Here is a 17085-nt window from a genome sequence, read left to right on the forward strand (position 1 = left end):
AGTTCCCTTAGGCGCTTCGAAAGCCTACCTTTTATTTCTCAATATTTTACACAACCAGAAATAAGATAAACACCAAGGTTTTATTTAAAAATGTGTGTGTATTCACACACTCTTGAGTGAGCTCTTTCTGGCGTAGGCTCCACGTAAAACACTACTTCTACCTCCCGCTGGTTCCCACGATCAGAGATCGGATCGCACGCGAGAAAACTACAATAAGTCGGTCTCCGACCTGAAACCAGGCTGGGCTAGCCGCCAGAGGCCGCGCTTCCCGGTCGCCCAAACGCAGGTGGAGCGAGCCCGTCGCAGGCCCGCGGGCACCCCCTCGGCTCCTCCTCCTAGTCCAACGCCGACCTCCCCAAGATGGCGGGCAGCGGAGGCCCGCTTCCTCTTCCGGCGTGAGCGGCCCGGCCGGGGGCGGGGGCAAGATGGCGGCGGCAGTAGGGGTCCGCGGCCGGTGCGAGCTGCCGCCGTGCTCCGGCCCAGGCTGGCTCCTCAGTCTTTCCGCCTTGCTGAGTATGGCAGCTCGAGGGGCCTTCGCCACCACGCACTGGGTCGTCACGGAGGACGGGAAGATCCAGCAGCAGGTAACAGCTAGGGTGCGCCTGTCCGTCCGCGCCGGCCCCAGCCCTGGGGGTGATGCCCGGGCCAGACCCCTAGCTATTTGGCTCCGCGCGGCCCCGCCCCCAACCTACCCTCCCAAAGACCCTGCGCCTGGGTCCGGATGACCCCGCGCCGCTCCTTCCCCACTCATGCCCTGGCCCTGGCCCTGGCCCTCGCCTTGGCCGCCTGTAAGTTCCTAAGTGTCCACCCCTGGGGCCGCGCGCTGTGTGGGGAGAGTCGCCCAGTTTGAGGGGGTTCGGTCCCTGGGGACATTTTCTCGCGCTCGGGCTTTAGGAACCACAGATTCGTTTTCTTTCCCTCTGGTTCTCCTCGGGCCCACGCATCACCAGCGCTCCCCGAGGAAGGAGAAAGCAGGTGGCAGCGCCGGGCCCCCGGGTGGTGACAGCTTCGGCACCTATGGGCAGTGGGTCATTTATTGCTGCTCCCCTAATCTCCGCTCCCACTTGCTGGCGTTCGTATCTGGCTGTGGCGGTTTTAGCTGGTACAGTTAACCCAGGTGGACAGGGGCCCGTTAGAGACTACACACATTCACTCTCCTTCCGAAGGAATGCCTGAAGATGCCTCTGGTGGCCTTGCCTGCATCTTTTCAGCTGTAACCGCCCTCGTTTCCCAGTGTACTTTGCATTGTTTCTCTACCTAGTTGCTGTGACCCTGCAAGAGGGATATGCGATTTCCTGGATTCTTGTGCCTGAGCTAATTCCTGCTTTTCTTACATAACTTTATGATTGCCAGCATTTTGTGGATGCTGGTGGAGTACATTTGTGTGTGTCTGCTAACGGAAATTTGGTAAACTTGGTAAATTTCAACACTTGAAAGCAATCCTGGAAAGTTCAGCAAACATTTAGAAAGTGAAGTGTGTATCCCAGGCAGTTTAGCCCAGTGGTGTCAAATGTATTCATTGTGTGAAATTACTGGACGTTAGGGTTGTGTGTAATGAACGGTGATGAGAACACAATGCAAGGTTTACTTTTGTATAACATGAGGTTTATTCACACTTACATTTGCCGTGGAATGCACATTTTATCTCAGGTATAATGAATGAGTTAAACAAAATAGTTGAAAGTCAGCATTGATATTGGTGAGGAGTTTTTGGCAATCTGAGAAAAGACTGACTTCCTATCCGGGTGGCATTCTCTCTATACCTAACTTACTTTAGAAAAATTTTCCTTTTCTTGGCCATACCAGCTGAGCTTTAATAAATACAGGTTTCAGAAACCCCAGAAAATGCTGCAAGTGCACCTGTAAAGAAAGATTGGAAGTCTTAAGTGAGTCCCTGTTACTTCCACCCTTCTTTTGTTTCCTCCGCTTTCCCTGAGGCTCTCATGGAGACATGAAATTAATTCACTCTTGCTGCAGTTTGGGGAGCCCTTATCCTATTGGCTCCTCTGCAGTATTGTTTCTGGCCACAGCTATTTATACTCCATGACATTGATTTCTCCTTCCCGCTAGGTGTCCTGCCACTCAGCTTAGAAAGTAGCCCATCTGAAAAGTGAAAGGTGGTGGAAATGTATTACCTATATGCTAAATATGCCCGTTGGAAAGTGAAATCTGATTTGGTTTTTATTTTTTAGCAACTTCCTTCTTTTTGCACATTGAATATATATGTTTTAGAGGGGAATGGTGTGGGTTGCCTCAGAAAGGGAGAAATACAAAGAATTTTCTGGATCTCTGCCAAGTCACCCTTGCAGTAAGTAGTTAGGCTTAAAGTTTAGAAAGCAGGATTTCTTTACTACATGCCTTTTTAAATGATCTTTTTCAGTGAATTTTCCAATATTTTGTTTTGTAACAATTACATAAACTCAGGTACCATCATACCAGAAGAAATAAAGTTGGTGACTATATTGTAACAATAAGCGACTAGAGAAGGAAGGTTGGATTTAATCAGAGGGAAATGCTCACATGTAAATAGAGTTGGGTACCATGTCAGCTTCTGAGTTCTACTCTGATGGCTCTGCTCACGTTATCCATGCTGCTTTTCCAGCAATAATTTTGCAGGCAGAACTCACCCGTCAATTACAATTGTGATCATCACATTTAGATATACTTACTAAAGAATTGGAAGACTGCTTTAGTACGTAGATTTGAGTACACTGCACATTTATCCATACACTCAGAAACACAATTAATTAAAAGCTTTATATATATATAAATATATAGTGTCCTGTTGACATGCCTAAGTACTTGTTTTGGGTTATACTGTCTGAGTATGATTTCAGTTTTAGTTTCTTCATATCAAGGAAAAGGCTAAGGGAAAATTGAAATAGCAGGTCTTAGAAAACTAGAGTGACAAATATCTTTTGAAATTCTTCACCTGATAGTTAACCCTGTTTAAATTAGATATAATAGGTCATTGTTTCCATAGTGAATGAGAAGGCGTACTTATAAATTAAACATCTGAATTGCCCGAAATACAGACTTAAATAGGGACATTTGTCATCATGAGAGTTAAAGCTTAAAGTACAGTAAGTAGTCCTTTTCAGGAGAAGAGAACACTTGTTTGGATTTTCTATTTCCAGCCGTAGCAGATGATAAAGATAGGCGCCCACAAGTTCGATGCCGCAGACTTGTGAGTGTGCATATGTATTGGAAGCCCTAGCTGTGTAGAGGCGTTGAAATGGGGCCTCAGTGAGAGCGGGAAGCAGACATTCCTCCAGGCAGCCTCCTCACGATTCGAGCTGGAGCCGCTCTGGCAGTAGCAGGTGTCTGGTACTTGGCATGGCAGCTCAGCACATTGTTCCTTTCCACAGCCCCTGCCCCGGTTAGGAAGCATGTCTTCCTTGTTTTTAGCCTCCCTGTTTACTGAGCTGCCACTGAACCCTCAGGAACATTGTCCAGGAAATCCTGGAGCTGGGATGTGAAGAGAATCCTCCATTCACTAGGTTCATTTCCCGCTGAGGCCAGGGGATATCTTTAAAAAAAGGCCCCTCCTCTCCTTACCCTCTCCAACTTTGTGCTTTTTTTTTTTGAGCTTTCGCCTCTGGGATACTTCTGAACCATTGGTGCCCCTGTAGCTAAAAATTAGACCCTCGAGTGTTGTGTAGTGAAGGGTCCATCCTTAATTTGGAGTCTGTGGACTTGAGGAGTGGGCTCTTATCATCTGGTCTCTGGGAGGATCTGCAGCGTGCAGAATCAGGCCAGTGGGTCTTTTGGTTGACTTCATTGTGAGGAATAGTCTTCAAGTGAAACATTGCTTGTTTCTTTGTTTCATTCTGATGTTCTTTTTGCTTGATACAAGTGTGGAAGTGTCTGTTTTCTGTTTTTACCAAAAGATTCTAGCAATTCACTTGCATTGGAACTTAAACAAACTTAGGAATTAGCCTAAGAGCCTAGCTACTATGTATCACATCATTTCTGTGGGAGAAATTAATGTTCTCTGTTGTAAATCACCAGCTAACAGATGGACTCTTGAGATGTTACCAGTTGGTTTGTTGCAGAGTATTGAATGGGGAAGTCGTGCTACTAGCACTGGATTCACTGCCTCTGGGTGGTCTTCAGAAACGTTAAGTAGAGAGTCCATCTGTAGGTCCCTTAGAGGACTTAAGTAAATTAAGTCCTCTAAAATGTTAAGTAAATAGAGTATTACCTTTTCCAACTCCCTTAAAACATTAGAACATTTACTTTCTTGGCTACTGTTTCCCTCTCTTCCAATCTTAGAATAATAGAATGTAAAATTTGGAAAAAATCTTTAAGAATATATTGTATAGCCCTGGCTGGTGTGGCTCAGTGGATTGAGTGCAGCCTGCGGGTTGAAAGGTGACGGTTCAGTTCCTGGTCAGGGCACATGCCTAGGTTGCGGTCCAGGGCCCCAGTCCGGGGTGTGAAAGAGGCAACTAATAGTCGCGTTTCCCTCTTTCTCCCTTCTTTCCCCTCTTTCTAAAAATAAACAAGTAAAATCTTTTTAAAAAAGAATGTGTTGTATAACTGATAGGCAAGGAACTCACCCGAAGTCACACAATTAATGAATGGTAGTCATAACAATCAGTAAAAATGTATTTATCTGCAGTAGTATATAAGTGAGCACTCTGGAATCACCAGGTTTGAAATTTTACCTCCCCCCAACCCCTTAACACCTACAAATGAAGGAATAGAAGGAAAAATAAAAGCAAAAATGGAAATAATGAAGTAAATATCTTCTCTTTTCCAGTTTTCTTTACCTCTGTGTCATGTTTTCAGTGACTTCAAATTGGAGGTTGGTGGGTGGAGGGTGTCCCAAACAAGTATGAATTAGTTTGGGGGTTAATCAGTTTTCCTTCTACCAAGCAAATGTCTTAGAATACAGAACCTTTTACTGCTCAGAACAAATGAGGTTTCTGACAAAACTGATGCCCTAAAACCCAGCAACCTTGGTAAAGAACAATTGTTTGATAAGCAACTATTTCATCAGCTATGGTCTAAAGCAGAGCTATCACATTTAGTTGGACAAACAGGTTAAATCTTTATCCGTTGGTTTTTAATAGCTTATAAGTGAAGGAATGGCTTGGTTTTGATCAGATGGTAAGTAGTTTGGTTAATCCGGGAGAGAGCGTCTATATAGTGCCAGGAAGCTGACAGCTTTATTTCAGAGCTTCTCAAAACTGAACCCATCTTTTTGGCATGGAGTGCAATTTCCTTGTTTATACACTTCAGGGATTAACTTGGACCCGAAGGTCATGGTGGTTATTCACTAACTTGCTAGGGACCTGCTACACCTTGTAATTTGTCCTAGATTTGGGCATCAAAGCGATTCTTACATAATCCAGTATTTTTAGATATTTCTACTATTATTTTTCTTATAAATTACTCAGTTATTAACTTTATTTATACTGTAGAGTAGTTAGCAGAAACTTAGAATATACAGAGGTAAATTATAACTTTAAGTACTTGTCCCAGTTATTTATTGAATAAATATTTACTGAATGCTTATTTTTCATCAGTTTTTTTCCGTTGACTACTGTGATGCAAAATTCTCATTTTTCTTTAGCAGTGAGCAGAGCACAGCTTCTTCTTAACTTTTTTTTCCCTTGACTCTTTGGTTTGCAGGCCTGCACTCAATTCACTGAGCTACACCAGCCAGGGCTTGCCTTGACTCTTACTCCACATATTTTCTAAATAAGTGGTTCTCAAACTTTACACAAAAATAATCTGGATTCTTACCTAAAATGCATATTCCCAGGCCATGTGTAGTGTCTCATTCAGGAGGCTGGTGGTGGATCCAACAGTCTACCTTTTTCTCAAACTCCTCAGGAGATTACGATGCAGACGGGCCACAGATCATTCTGAGCAGTTAGTGTTCCATGTGGCTCACCCTCCAGCTTCTGTTCGAGCCTTCTCTTTTTACTCTTGACCGGTGCCTGGGCTGTCTCGTCCTTTCTCAGGGCTTAAGTTACCATGTGCATGCTGAGAACGTCCACATTTCTTTTAAAAACTCACATTTTTTCCAGAGTTATAATAGATTCCAGACCCCTTTGTACTAGCTCTTAATTCCATATGAATGTCTTCTGGGTACAGGAAGCTTCATATGACCAAATCTCAACTTGTTTTACTCCTACACCTGTGTCATGCTCTATTTCCCCACGTTTAATGAAAGGTACCACCATTCACCATCCACCCATTTGCCACATCAGAAATTTAGGTACCTTCTTTAATTTCTCCCTCTCCCCTATTCCATTCCATCTTTCAATTTTACTTTTCTAATTATATATTCTTCTCATAGCCACTATCATTGCTGTAATTCAGTAATGAAAATTTGAATCATAAAAGTAAAGCATGGCATTGTAAAAATAAATCTCTAATGTTGTAGGAATATTTAACGTAATAAAGTGAAGCCCTTCCACCTCTTCCTATTTTTACTCCCCGAGGAAAACTACCTTTAATAGTGCGGTACATATCCCAGGACATGGTCCAAACTCGTTAACATATCTCCTGCTCTGACCCTTCCTTCTCTCTAACTTTCTCTCTGCTCATTCTTGGGTATCCCACCCTCACTCCAGAATGTACACACATCCACACTCAGTTGTACCTAACTTTTGTCAGTGTCCCCAAATATACTCTGTTCCTATTTGCTTCTGGGCCTTTGCACATATTCTTCCCCCAAGATGTCCCACGTTGGCTAACTTACACTCTTCACAACTTAAACATCACTTTCGCAGGGAAGTTTCTGTAACACCCAGACTTGAACCAGCTCTTCTTTCTATATGCTTTCAGAGCATCCTGTATTCCCTTATGAAAGCTTTTGCCATACTGGGTTGTGTCCATTTGCTTATGCAAAAGCCCTGCTAGACTGCTCCCTGCTCCCTGCAGGGAGTGGGTGTGTCCGTCTCCTCTGCAGCTCTGTCGACTCTCACGCTGCTCAGTCATGTAGGCTGCAGTAGAGTCTGTGGAATGGATGTTGTAAGGACATAAGAGAAGAGGTGCCTGCCTTTTAGGAATTTACCGCTGTCTGAATGGAGTCCTTGCCATACTCGTGAATGCGATAGTCATGGAGGCCCGCCTAAAGGAAGCCTCAGACTTCCAGGACTCAGCCCTGAGGCCTTCAGAAAAGGTGCTGTACACAGGCGAGGAGAGCCATAATTTCAGAGACTGCTCTTGCCTGTCTGCAGTGATCAGGTGTGTGTGTAAGAGAAGTCATCCACTTTGCCACTGATGTTGTATCCAGAAAGTCACCTTTAATGCTCAGATGTCCAAAAGTAGGGAGAAGCAACAAGAGAGAAGAAAATAGAGACAAACAAGAAAAGCAGAAAAAAAGAGTCGGAAGGCCCCTGGCCAGTTGGTTGGAGTGTTGTCTTGCACACCAGAAGGTTGGGAGTCTGATTCCCAGAGCACATATCTAGGGTGCGGGTCCAGTCCCTGGTCAGGGCGTGTGTGGGGGCGACCAGTCAATCTCTCTCTTTCACTCTCTTTCCCCTTCTCCCCTCTCTGCCTCTCCCTTCCTCCCTTCCTTCCTCCCTCTCTCTCTGAAGTCTTTTTAAAAAGACTCCTTTAAAAAAAGAATCAGAAGATGAGAAATGGCAGCTGCACTGCTGAGGGGGTTGGGATCATCCATGGGCTCGGCAGTCGTTGCTGCCTGGAAGCACTGGTGGAAGTGAACAGAGGACTGTCCACGGTGAGGAGTAAGAGGGCTTGCCCGCCCATCAGGTCAGAAATCAGAACAGCCTTGCACACTCAGCTGTCAGGAGCAGGGTGTGAACACTCCTGCTGCTCAGCTATGCTCCTTGATGAAGTCCTCTGTTGGGTGGCTCTTCTGTGGCCAGATACCTCAAAGGAGTTATTTGTGTGCACAGGCCCTCCTCTCTGCCTTTGCATAGGCCTCTCTTCAACCTATTTCAGTCTTCATCCCCACGTTTCTTGTTGAGATACCCAGGCCTCTCATACTGCCAAGTTCAGCGCTCAGTTCTGAGTCATCTCAGCCTCTTAGCAAGCCAGGATTTGTCCTCATACCTTATTGAACTGTTTTCTTACATGGCTTCCAGGACGCACACTGCTGGTTTTCCCTTCCAAGTCCCTGGCCATGACTCATCATTCTGTTCTGCTGAATTCCACTTTTCTTCATAAGTCTTAAATATTAGTGTTTCCCTTCACTTCCCTCTATACATTGCTCACCAGATGATTTTATGCAGTCTCATGGCATAAAATACTGTGTACAGGGCCCAGCACGAATAATGCCCCTTTTTTATAACAAAACCTTTTATTACAAAATCATAAGCATGTAGTTCTATAGCGTAACAATATCATGCTCAAGCACACCATATGACATTTTAGGTGAAATGTTCTACTTAAAACTGTAAATTATTATATCCATATTATTACCATACCAACCACACTCCAGCAGGCACTAGTTCTGCCAGACCCTGTTTATTCTGAGGACTCCAAAGTCACACCTGCAGTCTCTCCCTGAAACCCTGTTGTCTGCTCAACATCTCCACTTAGCTGTCTAATAGACATCACAAATACATTATGTCCTGCCTGGCTGGTGTGATTCAGTGGACTGAGCACCTCCCTGTGAACTGAAAAGTTGCAGGTTCAATTCCCAGTCAGGGCTCATGCCTGGATTGTGGGCCAGGTCCCTGGTTGGGGGCGTGCAAGAAGAGGAAACCAATCAATGTGTTTCTTGCATATTGATGTTTTTTCTTCCTCTCTTTCTCCCTCCCTTCCTCTCTCTCTAAAAATAAACAAAATCTTTTTAAGTAAATAAAAGATAGGTTCTTTAAAAAAAAAAAAACAACCCAAATACATTATATCCTAAACCGAACCCTTGAATTTCCACCCCAACATACTGTAACTAAATTGCTCAGCTCCAAAATCTTGGTATTTTCCTGAACTCTTCTTTCTCTCATATGTCATACCCAATCTATCCATAACCAATTAACTTCATTTCCAAAATGCATCCTAAATGAAGCCATGTTGTTCTTCCTCTACTTCTGCAAACCTAGTGCGGACCCTCCTCCGCCTCCTGAGACTGAGCAGGAGTCTCCAGGCTGTCCCCCTCGCTTCCTGCCTCTCACAGTGCACCGTGCGTCGTGTTCCGATATAGCGTTCAATTGCCCTCCTAGGGGACAGCATCAGCAGTGTCTGAAAGTACCTGACAGTGTTTGGAATATGTAAAACCGTTGTTCATAACCCAGTTCTCACGAAAGACCACTTACTCTATCCATTGCCCTTCACTGAAGTGTTGTGGCCTTCAGTCTGGATTTGTTATCATAAAAACATTAAACCTTTGTCATTCGTGCTCATTTCATACTTGTTAGGATTGTAGTAAAAGAAATTAGTCGAGATGAGTTTTCCTCCTCCAGCTGATACCGCTGTTTTATCGGATGAATAATCAAGTTAAACTTTATTCAAGAGCATCGATTTCTAGCATGAATAACAAGAAATTTCTCAGTTGTTGAGTTTGCCACCACCTGAGTAGTGATAAAGTTACTAAGAGTCAACACCTGACACTGATTTTAGTGTTCCTTTTCCAATATTTGATTAACAAGTCTGCCTCAGCTTGGGCCATTATAACAAAACACCATCGACTGGGTGGCTGAAGCCACAGAAGTTTATTTTCTCGAGGTTTGGAAGGCTGGAAGTCCGAGATCGGCATGGTCAGATTCCGGCGGGGTGCTCTTTCTGGCTTGCAGACAGCTGTATTCTTGCTGTCATGTGGCAGAGAGAACACGAAAGCAAGCTCTCTTGTATCTCCTTTAATACGGGCACTAATCCCACCATGAGGGCCCCAACCTCGGGACCTCCTCCAAACTGAAATACCTCCCGAAGGCTCGTTCTCCCCTTACCCTCACATTGGGGGTTAGTGCTTCAATGTGCATATTTCAGGAAGACACGGCTCAGTCCACAACAGCCATCGAAATAAGAAGCTGTCACCTATTTTACTAATCACCGTTATGTCCAATGTTATTTCTGGTACTTAGTGGGTGCTTATACTAGTTTTTAATGCTGCTGTTAAAAGTCACTGAGTGGCTTAAAACAACACAAATGTATTCTTACAGTTCAGTGGGTTAGAACTACAACTCGTATTTCACTGGGCAAAAAACAAGGGGACAGCAGCTTTATGTGTCTTTCTGGAGATTCTGGGAGAGTCCATTTCCTGGCCTTTTCTGGGTACCACCCATGTTCCTTGCCTCTTGCCTCTTTCTGTTGCATCTTCAAAGCCAGCAACATGGCATTTCTCTGACCATTTTTCCCTAACCACATCTCTTTCTCTCTCTGGCTTCCCTATTCTACTTTTGCTGTTGTTATTCGGCTGACTGCTTTCATTTACTTTTTAAATACTTTTAATATTTAAGATTTAAATTGATATAGCTATTCCACTTTTGAGGACGCTTGTGATTACATTGGGTTTACCTGATAATCCCGGTTGTATTCTCTACTCTTAACATGATCTGAATAGCAACCTTAACTCCATCAGTTACCTAAATCTCCTTTTGCCATGTAACCTAACATATTCAGAAATTCTGGTGATTAGGACATGGACATATTTATTAGACCATTATTCTGTGTTTAATAAATGTTTGCTTTTGGAATGAGAATCACTTCTAAGTGACATATGAAACAACTACAGCTGTTCAGCTACATTGTTTCTGTATGTGCTTACAAGAATATATAACTAGTCAAATGATAAGTATCCATGGCTCTTGTGTCTTGATTTAGTGTTTCATTCTCTTTCCTTGTTCCTGTAAATTGTTTATTTTATTCATTATGTTATTTGTATAGTTCTTGGTTACATAAATCATAAAATGTAGCCTAGTTGCGACTGGCAGGCCTTAGTTGGTTGGAGTGTACTCCCGGATGCTGAAAGGTTGCGGGTTTGGTTCCCAGTCAGGGCGCATACCTAGGCTGCAGGTTTGATCCCTGGTCTGGGCATGTGCCCACTTAATGTTTCCTTCCCTCCCTCCCACCCTCTCCCCTTCCTCTCTCTCTAAAAGCAATGAAAAAATGGCCTCAGATGAGGGGGGAAAATACCATGTCTAATAGCACTTTTATTGGAAGTTGTTCATATTGAAAATGAAAAAAATAACTTGATTATCAGTTAGGAAAATGGTGGTCATTTGACATGAATATTCTTGCAAAACTGGCCACAACGCTACATATCCAAATCCAGAGTGTAGCTATATATTTCAAATGCCTAGATGATTTTATGGGACCTTAAGCATGTACAACTGTGTCTTCCATGAGCTATGAAAATGAAAAGGTAAAATCTAATTGAGGGTAAGGCTTTCAGAAATAGGGATATAAGGCCATAAAAATTAATGTCATGGTCAGGATTCAGTACTTTTGTTTATTTAAAGTTTATTTTTAGTTTTGATTACTTGGTATCCTACATAATTAAAACTGGCTTTCAATTTCTCATTTAAATACTGTTTAAGTACCCTAAGAGCAAAAAAAAAAAATTCATCTTTATCTTTAATAACAAAAATATTTCCAAATCCTAACAGTTTGTTTGTGATAATGTTTTATTGATCTCATACCATTAAATTCTAGTAAAAGATCTGTTTATATTAATGTTAAGGTTTAGATAGTTACAGGCAGGAGACTGTGTACTTCCCTCTCAAGAGCTGAGGCTGAACTGGAATTTTGTGAACTTGCACTCTACAGACCTGGAAGAAAGTCCAAGTCCATGATGGTTAGGCAGGGATCCTGAAGAGAGAGTTGCATGCAAAGTAGGCAGCAGACTCCTCTGCCTGTCTCATCCCCTCCCACTAAAACCCATCTTCCTGGCTGCTGTATTGGCCTGATAGGGGCTACAGAGGTGAGGGTTCCTTGGACAATGATTTGAAAATGGCAGTGCACTAGATTGTAGATGGAGGTAAAAATCTGAGGGGAGGGAGGTAAGGAACAAGAACATACAGTAGTAGATGCTGCCTTTTTCAGGTGTGTTGACTGGCCCCGCATCTGTGAGAGAAACTTTTTCTCTATGAGTATATAAGGAAGAGCTACAAAATTGTTCCTCAGGCCTGAGTTTACCCTTGTCATTACAGTTTTTTTTCGATAAGAAATACGTGTTGCACAGTGCTCTGAGGATTTCTTTTGACAACATGACCCCTGTAGAAAAAGTCAAAAAACACAAGAAGAGAGTAATTGTTACCCTCCAGAGTTCCCATTCCCAGTGCCTGGAGTAAAGAAAGGTTTCTTGACTAAGAAGGCACCAACCAAGGCTGTGGGAGCCTTAGTAGTTCTTCAGATCCATTTTAAGAAAGCACAAGATTCAGGCTTCTTTTATGTCAAGGGAAGGGAGGTGGGAGGGGCTGTTTTTGTAACACTCAGGCCCCAGGCAGAGTTCCTCTAGTAGTTAGACTGGTCTGAAGCGGGGAAGGGGGGGGTGGGGGGGGCGGCTGTCAGCCCGCGTACCCTGGGCACCACACAGGCTAGAACAAGTGGGGTCGGGGAGACTGAGCATTCACTTTTTTCACGGTCACCCAGAGTCCACCAACTAGAAGTCACCATTCATGAAATATGACGTATAAAATGTCAGGTGGATTTAAGGGGAAGCAGTGAGAAAGGTTTTTTAATAGGTACACAAAAGAAGAAATACATATGGCCAATGAAGAGATTAAAAATGTATTTCCCCTTACTCCTATGTTCCTGAAAGTGTGTGGAAACTCAGTGGCTGTTGTTACGAATTTAAGCTGATTCAACTATTCCAGAGAAAAGCTAACAAAAATTACAAATTTTACAGTGCGGTGTATTAACCTACAGTTCTCTTTCTGGGAAGGAAATAATTGCACAGCTATCCAAAAAAATATAGGTGTAAGGATATTAACCACAATATTGTTAAAAGAGAGAGAATAACTAAAAACCCAATTTTTAGGTAAAGGAGGAGTCTGGTAAATAAATACAATGTTAACCACTAAATGTGATGAAGTAGATCTATATTTCCTGGGAAAGAAATCTGATAAAATTTAGAGAATAGTGGAGAAGGGAAGGATATAATATAGTACATATATTATTCCATTTTTGTGAAAATACTTATCTAGACAGCTAGTTATATGTGTATATATACAAAGAAGTTATTCTGACATTGTGTGTGTGTGTGTATATGTGTGTATAGCAGCAGATAACCCTGAAAATGAAATTTCAAGTAATTTCAGGTTTTTTACAAAATATTTTATTTATCTATTTTTAGGGACAGGAGGGAGAAAAAGGAGAGAAACAATCAATGTGTGGCTGCCTCCCGTGTACCCCCCACTGGGGACCCAGCCTGCAACACAGGCTTGCACCCTGACCCGGAACCAAACCGGTGACCTACTGATTCACAGGCCAGCACTCAATCCACTGAGCCACACCAGCCAGGGCTCAGTTTCTTCATATTGTCCAAAATGTGTCTGTTTTCAGTAAGCTATGTTTAGCTTACAATCAGAAAAAAAAGTTTTTTAAGTTAAACTTTGTTAGAATTAAATGGCATAAAAACAGAGAGGGCTCTCTTTACCTAAAATACTACTAGCAACTTAACTGCTCAGAAATAACTAACCACTACTAATTGGAGCCTTGGTTTATTGAACCAATCAACAGTTTAAAAGAAAATTTTAACAGTAGCTTTGGAAATCATCCCCACCTAGAGCAAATACAAACTTATCTGGCAAATCGAAAGAATGATTTTAATTCGTTTAAACATCGGATTACTTCACTGGTGTAGATTAGGCTGGTACAAATATGATGTTTTTATGAAAGTTTAAATCTCTTATATGGATAGAATTTGAAAATTATAAGAAACTTCAGAAACCAGTGGGCTGGGTTTCCTCGGTTTACAGTTGAGGAAATACAGGCCCAGGAAGGACGGTGATTTCCTTAAAGTCACCTGCAGCTAGTCACAGAGCTGTCAAGGGCTTAGTAACTTTACATCCTTTCCAGATAACCAGTAGTGAGTGGTGTGCCATCGGAGATGGAGCATCCAACACCTGTGACATCAGACATTTCATCACACAGTCAACAATGTATTAAGTGCCAAGCACGTACCTGAAAGCTGAGAGGTTTTCTTAGGCTCTGCCAAGAAAGAAATGCCAATCAGCCATAAAGGAGGCAATAAAGAGCTTTATTGGGGTTTGTGCACCCGGGCGAGGTTCCCTGGTCTGCAGGATGAGACCAGGGAAGTCACACCCAAGCCAGGAATGTCGGGGGGTTTTATTTTCATTGGCTCCCCGTGGGAGCTGGGGATTCGTGGTCTGAACAAAGCCCTCTGAACAAAGCAGCGATGCAGCATTGGTGGTCTCTTCCTCGGACTCAGGTTACTGTGAGGTTGTCCGTCTTGGCAAAGTCCAGCCGGAGCTTCCTCCTATCCCTGCCCACCCTAACAAAAGCTTATTAAGTACTGAGGGTTAGAAAAGAAATAAAAAACATTTTTGGAGAGACAGACATATAATAGTTAATATAATAATGCCGTTAAGGAAGTGTGTATAAGTACTGAGGGACTTAAAGAGAAGAATGGCCCCACAAAATATGGCCTCATATGAGCCAAGTCACTTGGCCTTCCCCAAAAGCATAGGGATAGAAGTGAAATCCAAGCAGAGGACTTAGCATGTGCAAAGGCACTGAGAGGCTTTCAAAAGAGCAACAGGGTAAGAAGATACCCCAGGCAGAGGGCCTAGAGAAAATTAGGATGAGAGGCTTAATAAATAGCATCAAAGACCTTCTGTACTGAAAACTTTCATTAGAATGTTTGGACAGACTCTAAGTGCTGCAGATACAGTTCGATCAAGAGCTCAAGCAGTGTAACCAGGATAGATTTTTCTCTGTCTTCATTCCTCTGCTTCTTTAACCACATTCTCAGGCCCCCAGAGGATAAAAGTCCCCAAAAGCTCAAACAGCTGTTCTGGATTAGAGTCTTTTTAGTACCCGCTGACCACTTAGGTAAGTAATGTCCCATCTCAGAAATAATGATCGTTGAGCAGGGCTTCCCTGGGGAGGAAGGTTGCTTCCAGCCAAGCAAGGCAGGCGCTTTTGCCACAAGACGGGGTTGCAAGTACTGGGCAGCAGGGACTGTCCCTGCCTACTCGGTGGGATCGTTTAAGGTAGAGGTGAGGTCCTGGTTGCTTTGAAGATTTTTATTTGTATTTTCCATCATATTGTCTCGGTATTTAAATAATCTAGAATTCTGAATAAAAGATATAAAATATTCCAACCCTAGTTTCTCACTTAAAGGGAAAGTTTTTTAAATGAGAGTGGCACAGTGCAAGATTTCACTCGTCAGTTTCAAACTGCTTTTGGGAAAAGAGTGAGTCCCCGTTAATATTGCTTTCATGTACTCATTTAAATAACATTTTTTAAAAATAGTGTGTAGAAATGTTCGATTTTCTGTCCTAAAGGACCAGTGGAAAGTGATTGACTAAAACTTACTTTTGTAGGAATCAAATATGTTTTTATCCGTAGATTGGTTATTTTAAATTTAAAACGTTCACCTTTTATCTGATTTGGCAGTGAAGTGACTACTCTCTTACCTGATCCTTCTGCTACCACTGAGTTTACAGAGATCCATCTGAGACGTGCATGTGGACACCACCTTGGTTAGAGACAGCAGCAAGTATATGAAAATAGACTTGATATGAGTAAGATACTTACTGCTGTTATATGTCATTGGATTATGTACTTATAAAATTGACTTGCCTTACATGGTTTGTCATTTTTCTACTAAAATAAATTGCTACAGTAACAGGGAAACTTTATTACCTGGAACTCTTAGAGAATGAGTCATTTTGGATAATAGAATTCCATAGAGCGAAGTTCCAAATACTTGGTCAGTTTTACCGTGCAGTTTAAATTTTGCCCTAAAATATATTTCATACTGCCTCTCCTGCTTAAGTGGAAGCAGTTGGTAATAATTCCACATTTTCTTAATGATTCTAGTCATAATAGGTGTTTTTTATTGTGCTGCACATTAATGGGAGTTTGTAGGGTTGTCTCTTGTGAAAAAGCCATAAAGTGCTTTGAGGTCTCACGTATGCATTATGGTCTCTTTTTTTAAAATTTACTTTATTGGGATGACATTGGCTAATAAGATTATATAGGTTTTAAGTGTACATTTCTGTGATACATGCTCTGGATATTGGTTGTATGCCCACCACCCAAAGCCAAATCATCTTCCATCACCTCTTCTAATTTCAGTCACTCTTTTGCTCCTGAACGTACAGCCAGCTCTTCTAAGTCCTAAAGATTCTGAAGACGTATTCCCATCCCTCTTCACAATGTGTATAAAATAGGACTACGTAGGTCCCAAATATTGACTCACAATGGCCTGGTTCATAGTCCTAACAAACCTTCGTTGGTTGAGTGGATGATGTGGTACTTATAATCCGCGGAGGATGGGGTGTTTGAAAGGAGAGAGATTCGAGTTTATTGACACTTGCCAAGGATAATTATCTTGTCCTAAAACTTAAGAACTTGAGGATACCTCATTAAAAATATATGCCACGCTGTAAGGCATGTGCCACCAACCCTTACCTGGCCGAGATGCATGCCATTTGCCGCCATTTAAGAAGAGAAACCCAGCTGTCAGTCGGCTCCCTCCCTTCCACTCATCACTTCATCCTCCTGTAGCTGCGTGTCTTTGTTAAACTAAACTGTCTTTGTTGAACTAAACGCTTCAAGGAAACGAAAAGTATTTCCTCATCCTCGAGTGCTGGCCAAACCCATACTATTCTAATATGATAGAGCCCTGGTCATCTAGTATCTTTTTAACCTAAAACTAATATTGTACTTAAAATATTTCTCCAAAATAAACCTTCACTTGTCTTATTCTTTCATCCCTCTTGCAGTTCTCCAATATCTGCTAATCGGATTGGTTAGGTATTTTGGAATATCATGCTCCCATTTTCATTCCCCTCTTCCAATTTTTTCCTAAAAATCCTCACTGAAAAATATTTATGTAAAGTCATATACAAAATAGCTACCTGTTGAGAAGTGGATGAAGTTGCAAAGTAAGCAGACTTTCTATGGCTTCCTTATACATAGTTCTTTTATACTCTGGCCGCTGGCTGTAGGTTTTACATTTTCTCCTGT

The 17085-nt window shown here is 42.4% G+C and overlaps 1 protein-coding gene across 2 annotated transcripts in view; it reads left to right on the top strand.

Moving 5' to 3' along the window:
• Positions 1-391: 391 nt before the first annotated feature.
• TTC17 (tetratricopeptide repeat domain 17) overlaps positions 392-17085 on the top strand; it is a 97307-nt gene continuing 80613 nt past the window's right edge. Inside the window, exon 1 of one of the 2 annotated variants that reach the window (XM_037069084.1) lies at positions 392-584. In XM_037069084.1, the coding sequence (XP_036924979.1) occupies positions 426-584 (159 nt within the window). In that variant the 5' untranslated portion in view covers positions 392-425. The remainder of the gene's footprint in view (positions 585-17085) is intronic. The other variant, XM_037069083.1, reaches the window with a different exon arrangement.

The sequence above is a fragment of the Sturnira hondurensis genome, unplaced genomic scaffold (genome assembly GCF_014824575.4).
Source record: "Sturnira hondurensis isolate 20B ecotype Veracruz unplaced genomic scaffold, ASM1482457v3 Scaffold0018399, whole genome shotgun sequence".
Lineage (NCBI taxonomy): Eukaryota > Metazoa > Chordata > Mammalia > Chiroptera > Phyllostomidae > Sturnira > Sturnira hondurensis.